Below are 22,614 nucleotides of genomic sequence, written 5' to 3'. Positions count from 1 at the left end.
CAGAGTTAGGAGCAGCAGAATTCTGGATTAGTTTTACAGGTGCACGTGACAGACCATCTCTTAGGTGAGGAGCAAGAAATTCCCAAAAACATGGAATTATAAGGGACTCGGTAAAGTTGAGCTTGAAGGGGCAGAAACTAACAGGGATTGAGAATGTGCGCCTTGCCTACATCTGATGGGGAAATTCAAAGGTCTGTGGTGGCAGCGGATGTGATAGCATGCAGGATGTAGCCAGTAAAGCCGCTGCCTCACAGCACTGGAGACTCAGGTTCAATCCTGACCTTGGGTGCTGTGTGCGTGGAGATTTGCACGTTCTCCCTGCGACCGTGTGGGTTTCCTCCAGGTGCTTCCGTTTCCTCCCATCTCCTAAAGACATACGGGTTTGTAGTTACTTGGTCACTGTAAATTGCCCCTAGTTTGTAGATGAGCGGTAGAATCTGAAGGAAGGTGATGGGAATGTGGGGAGGATTAACGAAGGTAATAACATAGGATCAATGTAAATGGTAAGTTGACGGTCAGCGCGGGCTGGATGCACCTGTTCCCATGCTGTATCTCTCCATGGCTCTATGATGAATTGATTCACAGTGTCTAAAACCAAACAATAGGATAGGAAGTCTACAAGAGTCTGAAAGGGAAAGGGAGAGATTTTCCGGAGTCTTTGCATTCCCTTATTGACCCCAGCATTTCACCTCTGGCCAGATCACTATATATATTTAAGGTGGAGATAGATAAATATTTGAAAGATCGAGGAATTAAGAGTTGTGGGAACTGGCACCGAAGAGGATTTGAGGCCAGCACTGATCAGCCATGATCGTATTGAATGGTGGGGCAGGTTTAACATAGAACACTACAGCACAGTACAGGCCCTTCGGCCCACAATGTTGTGCCGACATTTTATCCTGCTCTAAGATCCATCTAACCCTTCCCTCCCACATAGCCCACTACTTCTCTATCATTCATGTGTCTATCTAAGAATCTCTTAAATGTCCCTAATGTATCTTTGAGGGTTTGCGCGTCCTCCTCCTGCTCCTACTTTCTTCTGTTCTTGAAATCTGTGTTGGAGAGGTGTACAGCACAGAAACGGGCTCTTCGGCCCAAACCGTCCATGCTGACCACGATGCCTATCTACGCCAATCTCATCTGCCTGCATGAGGCCTGAATCCTTCTACTCCTTTCCTACCCAAGTACCTGACCAGATGCCCTTTATACGTTGTAATGGTGTCTGCTTCGACCACTTCCTCTGGCAGCTCGTCCAATGTAACCACCACCCTGTGTGTGAAAAACATACCCTACAGATCTTCAATTTTCTCCCCTCTCACATTAAACCTGTGTCCTCTAGATTTAGGCTCTGCCACACTAGGAAAAAGACTCTATCTAACCTATCTATGCCCTCATAATCTTATAAACCTTTATAAGGTCACCTTTCAACCTTTTACATTCCAGTAAGAACAAACCCAGCCTATCCAATCTCTCTTTTTAACTAAAGCCCTCCATTCCATACAACATCTTGGTGAATCACTGCTCAACCCACTCAGTTCCTCCAGCAGATTGTTTGTTGCTCCAAATTCCAGCATCTGTAATCTCTTGTGTATCCTGGTGAACCTCTTTAGTATTTTTTCTCATGCTACCACATTCTTCCTCTCGTATGGCAACCAGAACTGTACACAATACTCCAACTGTGGCCTAACCAGTGTTTCATAGAGTTGCAACAAAATATCCCAACTTTTGTGCTCAATACAGCAGCCTATTAAGGCAAGTATGCCGAATGCCTTCACTTATACAATGAGATGGACTCTGACCTCACGAACTACCTTGTTGTGACCTTGCACCTTATTGCACTGCACTTTCTCTGTAGCTGTGATACTTTACTCTGTACTGTTATTGTTTTTACCTGTACTACATCAATGCACTCTGTACTAACTCAATGTAACGGCACTGTGTAATGAATTGACCTGTACGATCGGTATGCAAGACAAGTTTTTCACTGTACCTCGGTACAAGTGACAATAATAAACCAATACCAATACCCTATCCACCTGTATCGTCATTTTCAGGGAGCTATGAACTTGAACCCAAAGTCCCTCTGTATATCAACATTCCAGAAGTCCCTGCCATGTGCTGTAGTATTTATCATCCCAAAGTGCATTACCTCACAGCTGTCTGGATTAAACTTCATCTGCCACCGCTCCTCCCAACTTTCTAAATGTTCTATGTCCCTCCATATCCTTTCACAACCCTCCTCACTATTGACTGCTCTGCCAGTTTTTGCGTTGCTGTGTTCTCCTCCAGAAGGTAACTTGAGAGTGGAATAAGAGGGCAGGCACAGTAGTGTGAAGGCAGGCACGGTAGTGTAGCGGTTAGCATAACTCTATTACAGTGCCAGCAACCCAGGTTCAATTCCGGCCGCTGTCTGTAAGGAGTTTGTACGTTCTCCCCGTGTCTGCGTGGGTTTCCTCCGGGTGCTCCGGTTTCCTCCCACATTCCAAAGACATACAGGTTAGGAAGTTGTGGGCATGTTGTGTTGGTGGAGGAAGTGTGGAGACACTTGCGGGCTGCCCCCAGAACACTCTACGCAAAAGGATGCATTTCACTGTGTGTTTTGATGTACATGTGACTAATAAAGAAATCTTAGAAATTCCCAGTCACGATGCTCTGGCCACCACAGATAAGGGAAAACCTGGCGGGTCAGCTGATCTTTTCCTGCTAGCATTCACACAAGAGCTCAAACCAAAGTGGCCTTTACCTTTGAAAAAGCTGCTCAGAGAATAAGTGGAGGCAGGCTTGGAAACAGTCTGCTGCGTTGTGTCAGAGCTAGACCGTGAGGCCGCCAGGTCTCGGAGATCTCCTGATCGGCCCCCTGTTGCATTTTCTTTGATTGACCAGGAAATACCTGATGAAAGAAAGAAATAATCCAGAAGCACATTAGAGACAAGTAGAGCATTCCATGGAATGAAAACCCTTCCTTGGATTTACAAATGCAAACACTTTCAATGCCTTTGCTGCCAAGTCTGCTCAGATGTTACTTTCTGAACACTTCCCAGTGGGAAGGGGAGTGAAGACCTTCTTACATTTGTGCTTTTATTCTCTGCTTCTAGGTTACAAGAACAGCCACAATTCTGTAAGTCCTGACCTGGATGTGAGGTGCTTTGGCACAGACCAAGGCTGCAGAGGTTGGTTCTCTCTTAAATTTCCTTTTAAGAGACTCAAAACCTTGCAACGAAGTAGATACTGCAGAAAAATATCTCATCTGCAGAGTGGTGGGAGGACAGAGTGCAGAGGGCCAAGGAGAGAGAATTGGGAGTGTGGGGTATGAACAAAAAGAAGCAAGGGGGTAAATAGTGAAGTACGATGTGGGAGAGGGGAGAGCTGGGGGTGGAGGGAGTGTCCGTGGGGGTGAGCAGGGAAGGGGAGGGTGAGTGGGCTCGGGGAAGGGGGGGGGGGGGGGATTGTGGGGGCTGTGGACGAGGGGCTGGGCAAGTGTGGGTGAGGGGGAGGTTGGTGAGGGGGTGGGTGAGCGAGCGGAAGTTTGAGCGAGGGGGAGCTGCTAGTGAAGAGGGGTGAGCGAGGGGGGTTGTAACCGAAGGGGGGGGGGGTTTGCGAATGAGTGGGGTTTGAGCGAGGGGGGTGGTGAGACGGAGCGAGACAGAGTTGGATGTGGTGTAGAGATTCTGGGGAGAATGTGGCCAAGCATGGGTGGTGGGGGGGGGGGTGGGGGGGGGGAGGAAGGGAGTGCAGAGGAATGAGAAGGGCAGGGATGCGGAAAGCAAGGTGGAGGAGACTGTTGTGGACCTCAATTTATGGAGTGAGAGGGTGGGGTCAGGTGAGAGGGGAGAGGCAGCAGTGACTGATAGCCACGGTCCTTACTTCCAACAGGCTCTCCGCTCCAGCTGACCTTCTCCACATCATCATCATCGTCGTCCACGATGCCATGGAGGCTGTTCACTGCTCGCTTGGACTCTTTCAGCTGAAGTGACAACACAGTAAGACTTCATTACACGTTACACGCGAGAGAGCAAAGGCAGTCACACAAAGGCATGCAATCACCCTGCAGCTACATGCACATGCTCATCAGCAGGGGTTGCTGGTCTGCACTGAAGGGGATGAACTCTGGGTTGTCTTGTCAGCAAAACTCAGGTTGGGCTGATGGCACTGAGGCCAATTCTGTTCATAACAGAGCACAGCAATACAACTGATCTCACATCAGGAACAGCTTCTTCCCCTCCGCCATCAGATTTCTGAACGGTCTATGAACCCACGAACACTACCTCGTTATGCCTCTCTTGAACTATTTATTTAGTTTTGTAACTTATAGTAATTTTTTATGTTCTTTATGTCTTGCACTGTGTACTGCTGCCACAAAACGACAAATTTCATGACATATGTCAGTGATAATAAACCTGATTCTGAAACAGGCTTTTTAATTGAAACATTTTTAAATACAGGCATTCTACAACCTTTTCTTAAAATAACTTCATGTAGAAAATGGATGGATGGATGGATGGATGGATAGAAAATGGAGGACATGTTCAAGAGGCGGTGCGTCAAGAAGGCGGCATCCATCATTAAGGACCCTCACCACCCGGGACATGCCCTCTTCTCATTACTACCATCAAGGAGGAGGTACAGGAGCCTGATGACCAACACTCAACGTTTTAGGAACAGCTTCTTCCCCTCCGCCATCAAATTTCTGAACGGTCCATGAACCCATGAACACTACCTCGTTATTCCTCTTTTGCACTATTTATTTATTTTGTAACTTATAGTAATTTTTAACGCTTTTGCGCTGTACTGCTGCTGCAAAACAACAAACTTCACAACACATGTCCATGATAATAAACCTGATTCTGAATCCCTACTCCATCGGATTACTAGCTGTATTTTATTTTACTACCTTTGTATGAGTGGGTTCTATTTATATCAGGAGCTACTCATTTACAATAATATCTCAATGTGTCTTACCACTAACATACACTCGACGAGGCAGTAGACAGAACCATTTATGTATCATTTAACAGAACAATTCATATATTATTTCATGGCCAAAAAGGCAGTGGTGGGATAATTTCTATCACACACCACTGCAAGCGGCTGAGGTTGATTTTATGCACAGAATTTGTAATATGTAATTATCCTCAAACCACTGCATTTTAATGGAAGAATAATTTTGCTTTTGTCAGAAATCACTGCTGCAGCCTCAGTTCTGAGATCTGTAGACTACGTGACATTTTGAAGTAGACTCCGCAGGCTTGGATGTAAAATACTTATTTTTCCCCTCCATGTCTAAAACTCATTGGCCAAATAGGATAGTGGCAACAGACACTCTAAACTACTCAGGATTGGGCATTCTTTATTCAAAGGGTAGTTTTATTAACTGATGCAGCAGAATCAATTGACTGAGTTGCCTGCTCCTGTTTCTATGCCAGACCCAAGGAAAAGTAAGTGACCAATGATCTCAATCTGCTCATTGTGAAAAAGGTGGGCTTCACACAGCAGGCACCTTGGCAAAAGGGGCAAGGCAAAAAAAATGAGGGGGGGTCATTGAGTGTCATTCATAGAACATAGAACAGGTCAGCACAATACAGGCCCTTCGGCACACAATGTTGTGCCGACCTTTAAACCTCGCCTAAAACTATCTAACCCCTTCCTCCCACATATCCCTCTATTTTAAATTCCTCCATATGCTTATCTAGTAATCTCTTGAATTTGACCAATGTACCTGCCTCCACCACCACCCCAGGCAGCACATTCCATGCCCCAGGCAGCACATTCCATGCCCCAACCACTCTCTGGGTAAAAAACCTTCCTCTGATATCCGCCATGAACTTCCCACCCATTACTTTAAAGCCATGCCCTCTTGTATTGAGCATTGGTGCCCTGGGAAAGAGGCGCTGGCTGTCCACTCTATCTATTCCTCTTAATATTTTGTACACCTCTATCATGTCTCCTCTCATCCTCCTTCTCTCCAAAGAGTAAAGCCCTAACTCCCTTAGTCTCTCCTCATAATGCATACTCTTCAAACCAGGCAGCATCCTGGTAAATCTCCTCTGTACCCTTTTCAATACTTCCACATCCTTCCTATAATGAGGTGACCAGAACTAGACACAGTACACTAAGTGTGATCTAACCAGAGTTTTACAGAGCTGCATCATTACCTTGCAGCTCTTAAACTCGATCTCTCGACTTATGAAAGCTAACACCCCATAAGCTTTCTTAACTACCCTATCCACCTGTGAGGCAACTTTCAGGGATCTGTGGATATGGACCCCCAGATCCCTCTGCTCCTCCACACTACTAAGAATCCTGCCATTAACCTTGTACTCCGCCTTGGAGTTTGTCCTTCCAAAGTGTACCACCTCACACTTCTCCGGATTGAACTCCATCTGCCACTTCTCAGCCCAACTCTGCATCCTATCAATGTCACTCTGCAATCTTCGACAATCCTCCACACTATCCAAAACACCACCGATCTTTCTGTCATCTGCGAACTTGCCAACCCACCCTTCTACCCCCTCATCCAAGTCATTAATAAATATCACGAAATCTGTAATTCCAAGCAGACAATTGTTGTGGTCAGAGGCTTTGTAGATGGATTACCAGCAATCGAGGTGTGGAAAAGGGAGATGTCAGGTGGAAATAAAAAAGAACATTCAAACTTTAAGCATCCCCTTCGTCAAATACCTGCCTTTCTCAAAAGCCTTTTCACTCAGATCACCTCTGCCTCTGCAGGTGGACATTGAAAGTTCCTTTGAGGAGGTCAGGGAATTCTCTGGTGGTCAACATTCTTCTCTAAACAAATTCTAAAGTAACAAGATTAATTGGTTAAACCTCGAGTTCCTGATGGTGAGACCTTGCTGTGCATTTCTTTAAAGTAATGGGTGGGAAGTTCAAGGGAGATATCAGAGGAAGGTTTTTTACCCAGAGAGTGGTTGGGGCATGGAATGCGCTGCCTGGAGTGGTGGTGGAGGCAGGTACATTGGTCAAATTCAAGATATTACTAGATAGCATATGGAGGAATTTAAAATAGAGGGATATGTGGGAGGAAGGGGTTAGGTCGTCTTAGGCGAGGTGTAAAGGTCGGCACAACATTGTGAGCCGAAGGGCCTGTATTGGGCTGTATTGTTCTATGTTCATAAGTTCATGGTGAAAGTGTCTAAACAAATTCCAATGGCTGCCAGCAGTTTGTCATGCCTCAGATAAGATGCCACATAAAGGCACTCCTTTCTTCTTCACCCTCCCGCTCCCACCAAAAAGGATTATTATGCAGGATTGACAACCTCAAAATCAAACCTAAAGAAAAAAACAAAGGGAAAAAATATCAATAGGAAACTTAAATAGAGGCAATTTACTTGCCTCTGCATATTCGTCGTCGTCATCAAACATGAAAGCTTTGCATTTTGTGCTGTTCCAGTAGTCATCTTCATCATTTTTATTTCTGCTCATCTGCAAACATAATACAAATACTGAACAAAATTTTAATCACAACTTTTATAAGTTACAGGTCCCGTCCTTAAACATTAACCAATGTTGAGTTTCCTATCACTCTTTGCGACTATTTCCGCAGCCAGCAAACCAAAATTCTTGCATTGTTTTTTCTAATTCAATGATGGTTCAGAGGGTTAATGCCTGAGTTGGTGCAGTGCTGATCCAAGAAATCAGAGAGGATGTAGTTCAATCCCTGATGTGTGACAAGTTAGCTAACAAGCCAGCAGTGGAGGCACCAGAATTACCCTCAGTATCTTTCATAAAAGACTGAAACAAAACAAGACCACAGTAAATTACTGGTCTTGTTACAATGGTTATGGAATTTATATTTACCCATGGAATAGTGGGGATTAGAACTCACTGCATAAAAGGCAGAAACCCTCATGACATTTAAAAAAGCTAAAGACTACACACTGAGACTTGAGGACTGAGATAAGCCTTTTGTTTGGCATGGGCACGATGGGCTGAAGATCTTCTCCTGTGCCATAAATTTATACGACTCTAATTTATTGTATGCCAATATAAATCTGCAGCTGGAAAGGGTGCACATTTGCTACCCTCCACAAGTAAGTAACCTGATGACACTGGCTGCTTGGGTTAACACCGCTGTCACTGTACAGCATACTACTTATGCTCTCAGGATATTTGGTCCACTTCTGAGGGAAACTGTAAGTGCCTAGTGGGGGGAGAGGCTATGAATATTCATCAAATTATTAAAGATAGCAACTTGTCGACGTGGATGTTGTGACTTTAACATCAGAAGGTTTAGCTGATTGATGGCAAAAAGACAACCTCAAAGGAAGAGACTTTCAAGTCATCCCAAAGTATTTCACAGTCAATCAACTTTTTGAAGTGGTGATGTAGGAAAAGTGACAGGCAATTTGTGCACAGCAAGCTCCCACAAAGGCAAAGTGATAACATCCAAATAATTTGCTTTGGAGATTCGAGGAATAAACACCAGCCAGGACAGCCCCCCTACTAGTATACTGGGATCTTACACGTCCACTGAAGCTCGGTTTAACGTCTCATCTGACAGATGACGCCTTTAGCAATGCAGCACTCACTCTGTGTTGAGTTATCTTAGATTTCTGTGCTCTGGAGTTAGCCTTGAGCCCACAACCCCCACACTGAGAGAGGTTGCACCCCTCTGAACCACAGCTGAGAGCCAACAAGAAGTCACACACCCACAATCACCTAAACATGGTGAAAAGCAAAAAAAAATCTCCAACACAACTGAGTGTTTGCTTCTCTGATGCTGTGTTTATATAAAGTTAATTACTGACGCCGGCTCCCCCCCCCCCCCAACCCAACCCCAACCCCAACCCCAACCCCAACCACTCACCCCTGAACTCATTCACTTCCCTGCATCAGCCTCTCAGGATCAGGTCACAGACCGGGAAGGGGGGGTCTGCGCATGCGCGGAGCGCAAGGCCGGCCGGGATTGTAGTTACGACTGGCGGGTCGGGACTACAAATCCCAGCAGCGCTTTCGGCCGCCGCCTGGTGGACGGATCGGCCGCTGTGAGCTGACAGGAGCACAAGGTAACGCCGTCGTTCGGCGGCGACCAAAACATTTTAAATGATCTCTTTACCTCTAGTTGTAGAGTCGTTGTAACCTCGTATTTAGGGACGCATATTGTAGCCGCGCACTGCGTGTACCCATTAAATAGTGTCGTGGGGCATCCAGTGACTTGTCGGTACGGACCGTGTCGTCAGCAGCTGCTCACTTGGAACCTCTCACTCAATGCAGAAGGTGCACGGATTCTGCAGGACTCTTCTTAATAGCTCAGCTTTTCCAGCATCAGCCCTGCATTACTTTTGTTGTACTAAAGATGCATACTCTATACATTTTTCGTGGTTTAGGAACTACTCAAAAGTCAGATTGCTATTGGTTTATTATTGTCACTTGTACCGAGGTACAGTGAATAGATTGTCCTGCATACCCATCGTACAGGTCAATTCATTACACAGTGCACTTACATTGAGTTAGTACACAGTGCATTGATGTAGTACAGGGTAAAAACAATAACAGCACAGAGTAAAGTGTCACAGCTACAGAGAAAGTGCAGTGCAATAAGGTGCAAGGACACAACAAGGTAGATTGTGAGGTCAGAGCCCATCTCATCATATAAGGGAACCGTTCAATAGTCTTATCACAGTGGGGTAGAAGCTGTCCTTAAGTCTGGTGGTACGTGCCCTCAGGCTCCTATATCTTCTACCCGATGGAAGAGGAGAGAAGAGAGAATGACCTGGGTGTGTGGGGTCTTTGATTATGCTGGCTGCTTCACCAAGACCAAGATGGAGCAAGGAAACTGCAGAATGGTGTAAACAGATTTAGGGTAAGGGATTTATAAGCCTACTAAATGCTGCAGTTATCTCACTGCATCTCTTACAACCTTCTACCTCATAGGACTCTACTTTCTCCCTGTCATATCTGCTCTGATGATGAGAATTTCCATTACCAGTGTCTTTAAAATGTCTAGCTTTTTTCTCTAACCTGGCTTTGACGGCTGACGGGGCTCTCAACAGTGACTCTTCTATTTCCTGCACCTCTGCTTCCCAATCAAAACAAGTATAGGATTCTACCCCACTAGCCACTTCAAGATAATTTAAGCCACTTGCAACAGAATTCTAGCACTGGACACATCTTCCCCTCCCAACTCCTTTCACCATTCCAAAGGGATTCTTTCTTGTGCAACTCCCTGGTCCACTCGACCACCTCCACCAACCATTTTCCTTCTTGGGGCATTTTCTATGCAGCTATGGGAAATGCAATACTCCAAAAAGTCAAACACTTCTTCCAAGTAAAGCAGCAATTCATTTACACTTCTTCCAATTTAGTGAGTTCTATTTGGTGCTCACAATGTGCTCTCAACATTGGAGAAGCCAAATTCAGTTTGGGTGACGTTTTGCTGAATACCTCTGTTCAGTCCACAAGGTCAGGCCTGAACTTCAGTCACCTGACATTTATTTCTCTGTCCCTCACCCACTTGTCTATCTTTGGCTGCCTGTATTGCTCCAACAATGTCAAACATATAATCAGGGAGAGCACCTCATATTCTGCAGCCCTTTGGACTTAATATTGAATTTAACTATTTTGGGTAGCCACACTTTTTGTTTCTTTTCTGCAGATGCAGTCTCCAACTGCTGGTTATTAAAATAATTGTTTCTTTGACAACTTTGGTCTGCACCTTATCATTGTCATTCCCTCTGCATCCTTCACCCTCTCCAGCTCTGTGACTTCAAACGTGTTTGGTTTCTCACTTTTCCAGTTCTGATGAAGGGATCTTGACCTGAAATGTTCACTCTGTTTCTCTCCCCATTAAATACTGTCTGACCTGATGAGTGCTTCGTGCATTCTCTGTTTCTGAGAAAGATTGACAGAATGGAATTTAAAATTGTTGCATTACACACCTCATTGAGCCTCTGCCAGCTTTTTATAAGAACCAGTTAGTTCCATTATCCAGCTCTTTCAGAACTGATGTTAGTTCTTTTTCTTCCTCCCAAATTATCGCTTTGGACTTGTTGGTTTTAAATTTCATCAGCCATTCCACCAGCTTTCTTTTGCCACTGAGAGGGGTCTATCCTCCCAACTGTTGTGAGATTTCTGCTTACATCAGAAGTGCAGAGTCAGTGATTCAACCTAACACTAATAGGGATTGAGTGCAATTTATTGTACACAAAATTAATGCAAAACATTGATGGTTTATAATCCTAAGGCAATTCAGTTAGATTACTGTTCCAAGTGTTGGGTAGAAAGTACATACAATGGCAGTGTTTCTCAAGATTGACTCCTGCTCATGTATCCTGGTTGACCCTGGTCAGCATTTGCTTCCATCTGGTGAGGCTGATTCAAGAATGTTGGTTCTGGCTAGCACTGATCCCCTGAAGTTGTAACCTTATCCTCTGTCACCACCCACTTGTGTCTATATGGTGCTGAGGTCGAGAGGGTTGAGAGCTTCAAGTTCCTGGGAGTGAACATCACCAACAGCCTGTCCTGGTCAAATCACGTAGATGCCACAGCCAAGAAAGCTCACCAGCGCCTCTACTTCCTCAGGAGGCTAAAGAAATTTGATTTGTCCCCTTTGACTCTCACCAACTTTTACCAATGCACCATAGAAAGCATCCTATCCGGAAGTATCACGGCTTGGTACGACAACTGCTCTGCCCAGGATCGCAAGAAGCTGCAGAGAGTTGTGGACACAGCCCAGTGCATCATGGACACCAGCCTCCCCTCCTTGTCTTTACCTCTCGTTGTCTTGGTGTAGCAGCCAGCATAATCAAAGACCCCACCCACCCGGGACATTCTCTCTTCTCTCCTCTTCCATCAGGTAGAAGATACAGGTGCCTGAGGGCACGTACCACCAGACTTAAGGACAGCTTCTACCCCACTGTGATAAACTATTGAACGGCTCCCTTATACAATGAGATGGACTATGACCTCACGGCACTTGTTGTGACCTTGCACCTTATTGCACTGCACTTTCTCTGTAGCTGTGACACTTTACTCTGTACTGTTATTGTTTTTACCTGTACTACATCAACGCACTTTGTACTAACTCAACGTAACTGCACCGTGTAATGAATTGACCTGTATGATCGGTTTGTAAGACAAGCTTTTCACAGTACCTCGGTACAAGTGACAATAATAAACCAATACCAATACAAAAATTGAGGGTTAGACATGTCCACACATCTTTCAAAAAGCTTCAAACATCTTTTGTGTCTCAACAGCAAAAATAGCTGCATTTCTACTGCTAATTTAGACTAACATTTGTTTAAAATGCTGAAAAGCTTTTTCCTTGATTGATCAAACTAATCAGATTAGTGTTCATGTCTTTTGTCGTTAACTACATTCTCACTTACTCTGTTTTCAATTGCTACCTCCTATCTATGAAAACCTCTTATCTGTTGATAGACACAACCGTGTTCTCAGGCTATAACAGAATTCTCAGCATTTTAACATCTAGCCTTGTTTTCTATTATTTATTGTAGTCACCTCTTTCATACCTCCTTCCTGATGCTGTTGCAATGTTCTTGTACACTTAATTCTACCTTCCGTTATTGTCACTTCAGCATTTCTTTTTGCACTACCTCAGGTTGCACTGCAACCTTTGCACCATTCTGTTGTTTTGCACTTGTTGCTGTATTTATTATTAGCATTTATTCTGTGAACTTCTTGTGAACAAGGAAATTTTATGTACCCTGGTGCATATGACAATAAACTAACCTGAAACTAATTGGAGCTATTTTCCATTCTTTGGCTAAAATTTACTTTACATGCATATCCTTATGATATTTACCACCCAAGCAATTTTGTCTTCCGCAAACCCTGACATTGTGCATTTTACATTCAAGTCCACACGTATCAAAGAAAGCAGTGATCCAAATACCAACCATTGGGGAATACCACTGCAATAACTTCCTCCAGCACTAGAGACCACTCTCTCCTTTCGCCCTGAACCTGGTTCCTAATCATTGCCATTTATGACTTGTTTATTCAATTACTTTCAGTTTTGTTGACAAGTCTGTTAAGTAGCACTTCATCAAATGAAATGTACATTAACAGTTGAGATTTTGATGTGAGCAATGTGGTTAAACGCAATTGTCTTTTAAAAATCTGTTCTGGTTTTCCTTCATTAATGGAGAATACATTTGTCCAAATGTTCCATATTATTATTTAAAGCAGTTTCTCCACCACTAACATTGAATTGACTGGCCTGTGGTTTCTGGCTTTATCATTGAGCTGTTTTTTCAACAAAGTTGTAACCTTATTCTCTGTCACCACCCACTTGTGTCTAAGAATGATTTGTAGATAGTCTTCTTTTCCCAGGGTGGAAATGGGCATAACTTTAAGGCGAGCTGGGAGAATATTTAAAGGAAATTCACAGGGCAAGTTTTTTTTTACACAGGTACCTGGAACATGCTGTCAGGGGAGGTGGTGGATGCAGATATGACAGTAATGTTTACAATGCATTTAGACCGGCATGTGAACGGGCATGGAATGGAGAGATATATACGACGTGCAGGCAGATGTGAATAGACTGGAATCATGTTCGGCACGGACATCATTGGCCGAAGACCCTGCTCCTGTGCTGGTCTGTTCTATGTTCTACATCCAATTTCCTCTACAAACAAAAACAGAAAATTCTGGAAGCAACGGTGAAAGAGTAGAAACTAGTTAACTGAGGAAGGTTACCAGAAAGGTTAACTGGTTTCTCTCTCCACAGATGCTGCTTGACTGGCTGAGTTTCTTTTTCCAGCATCTTCTGTTAATGTTTCAAATTCCAGCATCTGCAGTTTTATCTTCTCTCCATCCGATTTTCACTCTTAGCTTGTCCAGTAGAATTGGATGCATCCGATCTGAACTTGGTGGCTTATCTACTTCAAGTACAATCAATGTTTGTATTAACCAAGACTGAGTGAGTGATGCTTTGTCACCTGTCCTGTCCTCATGAATACCAGGTGAATATAAAGATCTAACGGATGGAAAGGAAATCCTTCCTCTATCTTGTACTTGTACTACAACTTATTATCTGGTTATTTATCACATGTACTGTTTCTGGAACCTTGCTGCGTAGAAATTAGCTGACTGCACTACGAAGAGATAAAAGTATTTTGGTGTTTCCTGAGAATGCAAAAGATAGGAAATGAAATATTTTCTTTTCTCTTCGATATAATCAATTGGCTATGAAGCTGAACTGAGAATGGGATTAACATGAATTCTTTGATCTTATTACATTTGTGGGAATTGTCCACTTCTTGGCTGCCACAAGTTCCAACATTACAACTGTGACTACACATCAGAAGTTCTTCATTGTCTGTAAAGTGCTTTGGAATGTCCTGAGGTCAGAGAAAGTGTTTTTATATATAGCTTGATATTCCTTCTCCGTAGATTTTTATATATAGCTTGGTATTCTTTCTCCGTGGATTGTCACCCTGTCCTGGTGGAGAAGCTTGTGTGGTCCTGAGATACCGAGAGTGATACCGTCTGGAGCTATGCTCCTGGTAGGGTCACCCATGGCGGTAAGGTCAATGGTGAGGTCCCTGATAAAGAACAATCCAACCAAGACCTCAGCAGTGGAACAGGCAGATGAAGTTACTTCGAACTCAACGGCTGTGAAGGCGGATAAAAGCTGCAACAAATCCATCAGCTCCAATCGTCGTGGTTTCCATGCCATTGGAACCAGTTGGTTGATTTGTGAAGTATCATGTGCTTTTTGTAGTGCGACATCAAGTACACATTAAACAAATACACGTATAGGCGTCTTTGCTCTGTGGGCTACTTCTAAATTGATCAACGGAACGAAGACCATCATCCTCGACCTCGAGGGATAGCCACGACAACGATGATGGTATTCCTTTATCAGATTATCACAGATGGAACCTTTTGGCAAAAAATTAGGAATCATTTGTCAGTTTGGGTGGATGTTAAAGACCCAGGGTACCATTTGAAGATCGGGAATCTCTTCTGGTGTCCTGACCAACATGCCTCCAACAATCACATTACACCCAAGTAGTTATTACTTTCATTGCAAAGATGTTGTGAGTTCAAATCTTAATATAGCATATTAGAAAATGGAATTCACTGTGATAAGTAGTAGGTTCCACCAGAAAATGGTGATAAAAGCTGCTTTGTAGTGAAAACACAACAGGTTCACAAACACTGTTTAGGGAAGGGAACGTACCAATCAAAATACTACAAACGCTGGAAGTCTGAAATAGAAGAGAAAACACTGGAAATGCTCAGCAGGTCATCAGAGTTCTGACAAAAGAGTCTTTGACCTGAAACCTTAACTGTTTCGCCTTCTGATGCTGACTGACCTGCCGGGTGTTTTCAGCGTAACATTCTGACTTGCATGTGACTTTAGAACCAAGCTATATGGTTGATTCTCAATGTCCTAAGGGCAATAACAACACCACCAACAATTTGCTTTTCTACATCATCTTGTGCAGCAAAACATTCCAAGATGCTTAGCAGGAGCTTTAAGCAAAACAATCATCAAGCAGAGGAAACGTCCTTCGATAGACAGCCAGAAGCACGGTCAAACTGTAGGTAGAAGTTCCTTAAAACGAGGAGGAATGAGAGGTTGAGGGAGGGAATTCCAGGGCTTTGGCCTCGGCAGCTGAAGGCAAGGCAACAAGTAGTGAAGTGATTAAAAGTTCGGATGATCAAGTGGCCAGAACAGAGAGTGAAGACAATCTGGGGATGTTTTCAAAGAGATTACAGGGTCAGAGATTATAGCGATGCAAAAAAGATTTGTAAACAAGGATGAGAATTCTAAAATCGAGATACTGCTTAACTGGGAGCCAATGTGGATTAGTGATCTCGGGAATGAAAGATGGTTGGGACCTAACATAACAAGAGCACCCTGGAAAAATATTGGCTTGTTCAGTGTGGCCCATGTCTGACCCACAAAAAAAACTCAACATTGCCCCACAAAAAGGAACAGCTAGTAATTTCTTCTTGTAGGAATACACAATTAGCAAATAGGATCTTTAAAATTCAAATGACAGGGTGTGCTGCTTGAGATTAACTTCCCAACCTGCACAAGGGTCGGTCTAGAATTTGTGTCTGAATATAAAGGGTGGCTTTTAACCCACAATTTTCAGATTCTGAGGTCTGACTGCTGCCATGGCAAAATATAAATGTTAAGAGATTTAGGAACACCACAAGAAACATTTTTAATGGCATGTGTGATGTAGCAGGGAACCTGCAAGTGCTGATCTTACCAGTAAAAGGTCTTGATCTCCAAGACTCCTGTCCCTTAGACTGCTAAATCATCAATTACTGCCTTTGCTGAGAGCTTGTTTCTGAGATATGGCAATTGGACCGTGTTTTCCAGGGCTGTGTCACGGCCCTGTATTGTCAAAGGGGCCACGTTAAAGAGTGGGGTCAGGTATAAGGAGAAAATGGAGAGGCTGGGACTGTTTTCCCTGGCGTGAAGGAGGCTGAGGGGTGACCTGATAGAATCAGAACCAGGTTTATTATCACTGACGAATATGATGTGAAATTTGTTGTCTTGTGGCAGCAGTACGGTGCAAGACATAAAGACATAAAAATTACTATAAGTTACAAAAATAAATAAATAGTGCAAAAGAGGAAATAACGAAGTAGTGTTCATGGACCGTTCAAAAATCTGATGGCGGAGGGGTAAAAGCTGTTCCTGAAACGTTGAGTGTGGGTCTTCAGGCTCCTGTACCTCCTCCCCGTAGTAACGTGAAGAGGGCATGTCCCAGGTGGTGAGGGTCCTTAATGATGGATGCTGCCTTCTTGAGGCACCGCCTCTTGAAGATGTCCTCAATGGTGGGGAGGGTTGTGCCTGTGATGGAGCTGGCTGAGTCTACAACCCTCTGCATCCCCTTGCGATCCTGCGCATTGGAGCCTCCATACCAGGCGGTGATGTAACCGGTCAGAAATTTGCAAGAGTGTTTGGGGATATACCAAATCTCCTCAAACTCCTAATGATGTAGTGCCACCGGTGTACCTTCTTTGTGATTACATCTATGTGCTGGGCCCAAGATAGATCCTCTGAGATGTTGACGCCCAGGAACATGAAGCTGCTCACCCTTTCCACCGCTGACCCCTCAATGAAGACTGGTGTGTGACCTCCTGACTGCCCCTTCCTGAAGTCCACAATCAATTCCTTGGTCTTGCTGATGTTGAGTGTGAGGTTTTTGGACACCCATTCAACCAATCTATCTCACTCCTGTACGCCTCCGCATCGCCATCTGAGATTCTGCCAACAACAGTGGTGTCATCAGTGAATTTATCGATGATGTTTGAGCTGTGCTTAGCCACACAGTCATGAGTGTAGAGAAAGTAGCAGTGGACTAAGCACATATCTTTGGTACTCCTGTGTTGACTATCAGCGAGGAGGAGATGTTACTATTGATCCACACTGACTGTGGTCTCCTGATAAGGAAGTCAGTTGCAGAGGGAGGTACAGAGGCCCAGGTTTTGAAGTATAGAGGTATATAAAATTACGAGAGGCATAGATTGTGCAGCTAGCCAGAGTCTATTTCACATGGTGGGGCTGCCAAGAACGGGGCAATAGGTTTATGTGAGAGATTGGAGATTTAAAGGGGTTCTGGGGGTAAATTTTTTACACAAGAGGGTAGTGGGTAAATAGAATCAGCAGAAGTGGTAGAGGCAGGTACAATTACAAAGTTGAAAAAAACATTTGGACAGGTACATGGATAGGAACAGTTTAGAGCAATAACGGCCAAATGCAGGCAAATCGGATTAACCTAGATAGGCATGGACGAATTGGGCTTGAAGGGCCTGTTTCCATGCTGTATAATTCTATGAATCTGTGACTGAACGACAGCAAGGGTGTACTGGATTGTTTGTTATGGGATGGAGTAAAAGACACTCGTATCAAGGATAGTCAAGGTTGATGGAGTTTTGCCGAAAACCTCCTTCCTACAGGCACTGTCTGCCTCTGCTTGCCCCTAGTTCTCAGCCTTATGTGGGGTGAGCCATTGGATGTTTGGACCAGCGGTGTTGACCAGACTTGTCATCGTTATCATGTGCTGCTGGTTCACTTATTTTCTTTTGTGCCTTCACCTCCAGCTGCCTGAAGAGTCTTTTCGCCTTGAAGGGTGAGGTGTGGACAGGTGACAGGCACCCACTGGCCAGTCCAGTTGTATCTTGGCCTCCACCTGACCCTCAGTTTTCTCCAAGTTAGATGTTTGGTTCCAAACTTTTTTTTTTCGGGCTGTTCTGTTGAAAGGTCGTTCTCTCTCCACAGAGGCTGCCCGACTTTTTGCACATAGTTTCTGATTTCATTCCATTTGCAGAGGCAGTTCCCCGATATGAAGCGGAACCCCAGTGACAGCTCGGTGTTGCCGGGGGAACTCTCCCGGAGTTACCCCCCCCCCCCCCCCCGGACATGTGGCGTTCAGAAAGTTCTAGACAGCCGGCTCCGCGTTTCTAGCATTTTCTAAGGGGGCGGAGACCCCAGGGACGGCCGCCAGCGCCGCCGCTCACACATCGGACGATGCCAACTGAGCACAAACAAAGAATTAAATCCACGAATAACCCAACTAAAGAACAAGAGGCAATAAAACTTATTGGCGGGCATGGTTTATGGCCCTCACTCCCACACCGGAAGGTCGGTGGAGGAAGGGGCGGGACGGGGATTTTCCGTCCAATCAGTGAATTCGAGGGGCGGGAGTTCCATTACGTCATAGGTACCGGCTGTTGGGGTGGGGGACGAGAGCGGGGCGGAAGTTCCCTTACATCACAAGCACAGGCGGTTGCGATGGGGTGAGGGGCGGAAGTGATGCTACGTCAGCATTCCCGGCGGTTGTGGTGGGGAGGGGGTGAGAGCGGGCGCGCCCCTTACGTCAGCAGTCCCTGGGGCTGAGAGCGGGGCGGAAGTGATCCTACGTCAGCAGTCCGGGCGGTTGCGCTGGGAATGAGAGCGGGGCGGAAGCGCCCCTCACGTCAGCAGCCCCGGCGGGCGGGGCCGTCTCTGCAGCGTCACCGGCACTCGGCCTGTGTGTGTGTGTGTGTGTGTGTGCGCGCTGCGGAGAGAGGATCGGGACAGGCTGCCGCGGCGCTGACGTCACGGGTTTCTAGCATGTTCTGACGGCGACCGGATAAAGGGTCGAGGAGAGCGGCTGCGGGCCGTCGTGTGGTGGGGAGAGTCGCCGGCCCGGGCGGTGTTCACCTGGGTGTTCCCTCGGCCAGCCGGGCGCAGGCCCAGCGGGTTATCACACACATCATTTTCGTTTAAAATACCCTATTTGTCCGGGTTGCACCGTCGCCGGCCCCTCGCCTGCTGTCGCGATGGCCAAGTGGGGACAGGGCGACCCGCGCTGGATCGTGGAGGAGCGGGCCGACGCCACCAACGTCAATAACTGGCACTGGTGAGGCTTCCAGAGCTGTGGGTCCAGCTCTCCCCAACTTCATCTGCTGTTCCCCCCACCCCCACCCCGCCTTCATCTATTGTCTCTCTATCTGCCTATGTGGAGGTAAAGGGTGGGTGGTGGTGCTTCCACCCTCCGGCGTTGCTGCTGGCACCTTGCATTGATGTACACGATTCCCAAACGGGGAGCGGGGCGTGAGGGTGGGGAAGAGAGGGCACTGTAATGGATTTCAGCACTTAATAAATGTGCAGAATGGGCAGGTAATTGCTAAATGAGGTTTCGCCTTGGAGGAGGTGGGGAAGAGAGGGTGCTGTAATGGATTTAATAAACGTGCAGAATGGGCAGGTAATTGCTAAATGAAGTTTGGCATTGGGGTGAGGTGGGGAAGAGAGGCTGCTGTAATGGATTTAATAAACGTGCAGAATGGGCAGGTAATTGCTAAATGAAGTTTGGCATTGGGGTGAGGTGGGGAAGAGAGGCTGCTGTAATGGATTTAATAAACGTGCAGAATGGGCAGGTAATTGCTAAATGAAGTTTGGCATTGGGGTGAGGTGGGGAAGAGAGGCTGCTGTAATGGATTTAATAAACGTGCAGAATGGGCAGGTAATTGCTAAATGAAGTTTGGCATTGGGGTGAGGTGGGGAAGAGAGGGTGCTGTAATGGATTTAATAAACGTGCAGAATGGGCAGGTAATTGCTAAATGAAGTTTGGCATTGGGGTGAGGTGGGGAAGAGGGTGCTGTAATGGATTTAATAAACGTGCAGAATGGGCAGGTAATTGCTAAATGAAGTTTGGCATTGGGGTGAGGTGGGGAAGAGAGGCTGCTGTAATGGATTTAATAAACGTGCAGAATGGGCAGGTAATTGCTAAATGAAGTTTGGCATTGGGGTGAGGTGGGGAAGAGAGGGTGCTGTAATGGATTTAATAAACGTGCAGAATGGGCAGGTAATTGCTAAATGAAGTTTGGCATTGGGGTGAGGTGGGGAAGAGGGTGCTGTAATGGATTTAATAAACGTGCAGAATGGGCAGGTAATTGCTAAATGAAGTTTGGCATTGGGGTGAGGTGGGGAAGAGAGGGTGCTGTAATGGATTTAATAAACGTGCAGAATGGGCAGGTAATTGCTAAATGAAGTTTGGCATTGGTAGATGTGAGGTTGTAAGTTTTAGGAGGAATCTTATTTTATGAAAGGTTATTTTACTTGGGAGGGTGTGCATCTTAGGGGAACAAAGGGACCCTGGAGTGCAAAAGTTGTGCCACAATTTAGCAATGACATACAGAGAACCAGTATTAGGGTTTATTTCTGGTGTTGAGAAGTTGGGATTGAGCTGTGTTGAACTCTGGTTACATCACAATTAAAAATGAAAATGCTGGAAATGCTCAGGAAGTCAGACAGCATCTGTAGGCGGAGAAAACAGTTGACATTTCAGGTTGAAGCATATTTCCAGCATTTTCTCTCTCTATTTTAGATTTGCAATATATGTGGTTCTTTTGCTTTCTATTGTTCTCTAGGTCATATTTTAAGTAAAATATGGAAGGAAAAATTGCAGTGATACCAGAGGTATGAGGGTGTACATTATCAAGAAAGGATAAACAGAATGTTTCATTTCTCCCCCCTGATGAAAAGATGGATGGCTGAGCTAATTGAGGTGTTTAAAGTTATGAAAGGTTTTGGTGGTGTCAGTAAAGAGGAATTTGTGGGGGAAGCGCATGATTAAAGGTCATGTAGAATTTTTAAAAAGTGACAAGAAATCCATGAGGGAATTTGGAATAAACTTTAACTAAAGAGGGGTGAACATGTGGAACAAGTTACCACAGGCACTATTTGAGATGAACAATATAAATGCATTTGAGGGGGAAGGCAATGGAGGTTCATTTTGATGGACGGGTGAGGAAAGATGGGAAGAAACTAGCATGGAGCATGATCACAGGTATGTATTAGCTGAAGTGAATAACTTTGAGCTGTGTATCCTTTGCAGCTCTATCAAACTCTATTTTTATTTTTCCCCTTTTTCATTTTGTTTTTCCTCTTTATATTTCCCTCTTCTGTTTTCCATCTCCATTTATATCCCTTTCACGGTGTTTGTATTTGTCTTTTGCACTCCCCTCATTTCTTTCTCTTGTTCTAGCTCTAATTTGGAGAGTCAAGAGATTTTGCAAATGCTGGAATCTCCAGCAACACACACAAAATGCTGGAGGCACTTTGCCTGACCTGTTGAGTTCCTCCAGCATTTTGTGTGTTGCCTGTTTTTAATGGTCCTGTTAAAGTCAATAAGAACCTTTTTGGGAGCAGGGGTGGGAATGCTGGACTGAAAAGATTGCTATTTAACAATTGTCATTTTCTATATATAAAGCTTCTGGGCTCCCTGCCACCACATTGTAAAAATAAAACACAAAGACTGCTGCAGTTAGGAGGCAAGTTTGTATCCTTCCCCATGCCTCCCATTTTCTTATCCTTTCCTCCCTCCACTCCCCAGTGGTTTGTTTTTGTTGCATGATTGGGAACTCTGTTACCACGTCTCCCCATTCCTTGCGATTATATGGTTTCTGGAAGTATTAAAGGTCATTTGCTTTAAATTAGACATGAGTACAAGGGATGGAGGTTGAACTTAAGAGACTGAATTTCTTCAGTAGTTGAAATTCTCTCCCAGGTGGACTGCAGAAGGTGGAAATATATTATTGGAAGGCATTATAAGTTTCCTTATGGAAGAAAATGTGGAATAGTCTTCATAAACTTCACTTAATTTTACTTGGACCCTATTAGCCTTTGAATATTCAAGAATTTGTAAAAGAGTTGAAAATGCATTTTTCTGGGTATTCTTGTGAAAATTACTGTTGCTTTTTTGGTAACATTTTGGAATATGATTATCTGTTTGACATATATCAGCAGTACATGGTTCTAAGGGGACTGGAAGTGCTACCTGCTTATTCCGTCAAAAAATCCGTATCAGCTGGCAAGAATGTAACAGAATTGTGTAGCATTCTGCTGTGCCTGGGTTATGTTTATGGGTCTTGATTTGTTATCAAACAATATTTGCAGAAACTTGGAGAATTGAACATTGCTGCCTTGGCATTGATCCTGTTCATTGTCAATAGCATAGCTTTAAGTTGTGTGATGAATGGCTACTGTGATACCTTGTGAAGAATTGGACATCAAGTCATGAGTCATTTAGAGGCAAGGAAACTTTGAAGTTGGAAAGTTTGGCGGGGTGGAAAATGAAGGGATTGGAAAATATTTAGTCTGCATGTATTAAGGGT

At 44.7% G+C, this 22,614-nt stretch overlaps 2 protein-coding genes across 2 annotated transcripts in view; one reads left to right on the top strand and one right to left on the bottom strand.

Annotated features, from left to right (window-relative positions):
• The window catches only part of vipas39 (VPS33B interacting protein, apical-basolateral polarity regulator, spe-39 homolog), a 44,803-nt gene extending 35,910 nt beyond the window's left edge, over positions 1 to 8,893 (bottom strand). The window contains exons 1-4 of the mRNA XM_052010509.1: positions 8,825 to 8,893; positions 7,351 to 7,440; positions 3,865 to 3,964; positions 2,744 to 2,890 (exon numbers count right to left, since the gene is read on the bottom strand). Coding sequence (XP_051866469.1) covers positions 2,744 to 2,890; positions 3,865 to 3,964; positions 7,351 to 7,440; positions 8,825 to 8,836 — 349 coding nt within the window. The 5' untranslated portion in view covers positions 8,837 to 8,893. The remainder of the gene's footprint in view (positions 1 to 2,743; positions 2,891 to 3,864; positions 3,965 to 7,350; positions 7,441 to 8,824) is intronic.
• A 9,983-nt stretch (positions 8,894 to 18,876) lies between these two features.
• Positions 18,877 to 22,614, top strand: part of ahsa1b (AHA1, activator of heat shock protein ATPase homolog 1b) — a 33,944-nt gene continuing 30,206 nt past the window's right edge. Inside the window, exon 1 of the mRNA XM_052010549.1 lies at positions 18,877 to 19,358. Coding sequence (XP_051866509.1) covers positions 19,279 to 19,358 — 80 coding nt within the window. The 5' untranslated portion in view covers positions 18,877 to 19,278. The remainder of the gene's footprint in view (positions 19,359 to 22,614) is intronic.

Source organism: Pristis pectinata, chromosome 1 (genome assembly GCF_009764475.1).
Source record: "Pristis pectinata isolate sPriPec2 chromosome 1, sPriPec2.1.pri, whole genome shotgun sequence".
Classification (NCBI taxonomy): Eukaryota; Metazoa; Chordata; class Chondrichthyes; order Rhinopristiformes; family Pristidae; genus Pristis; species Pristis pectinata.
The sequence above is the reverse complement of the archived record's forward strand: the minus strand, read 5'-3'. Positions and strand labels throughout refer to the sequence as shown.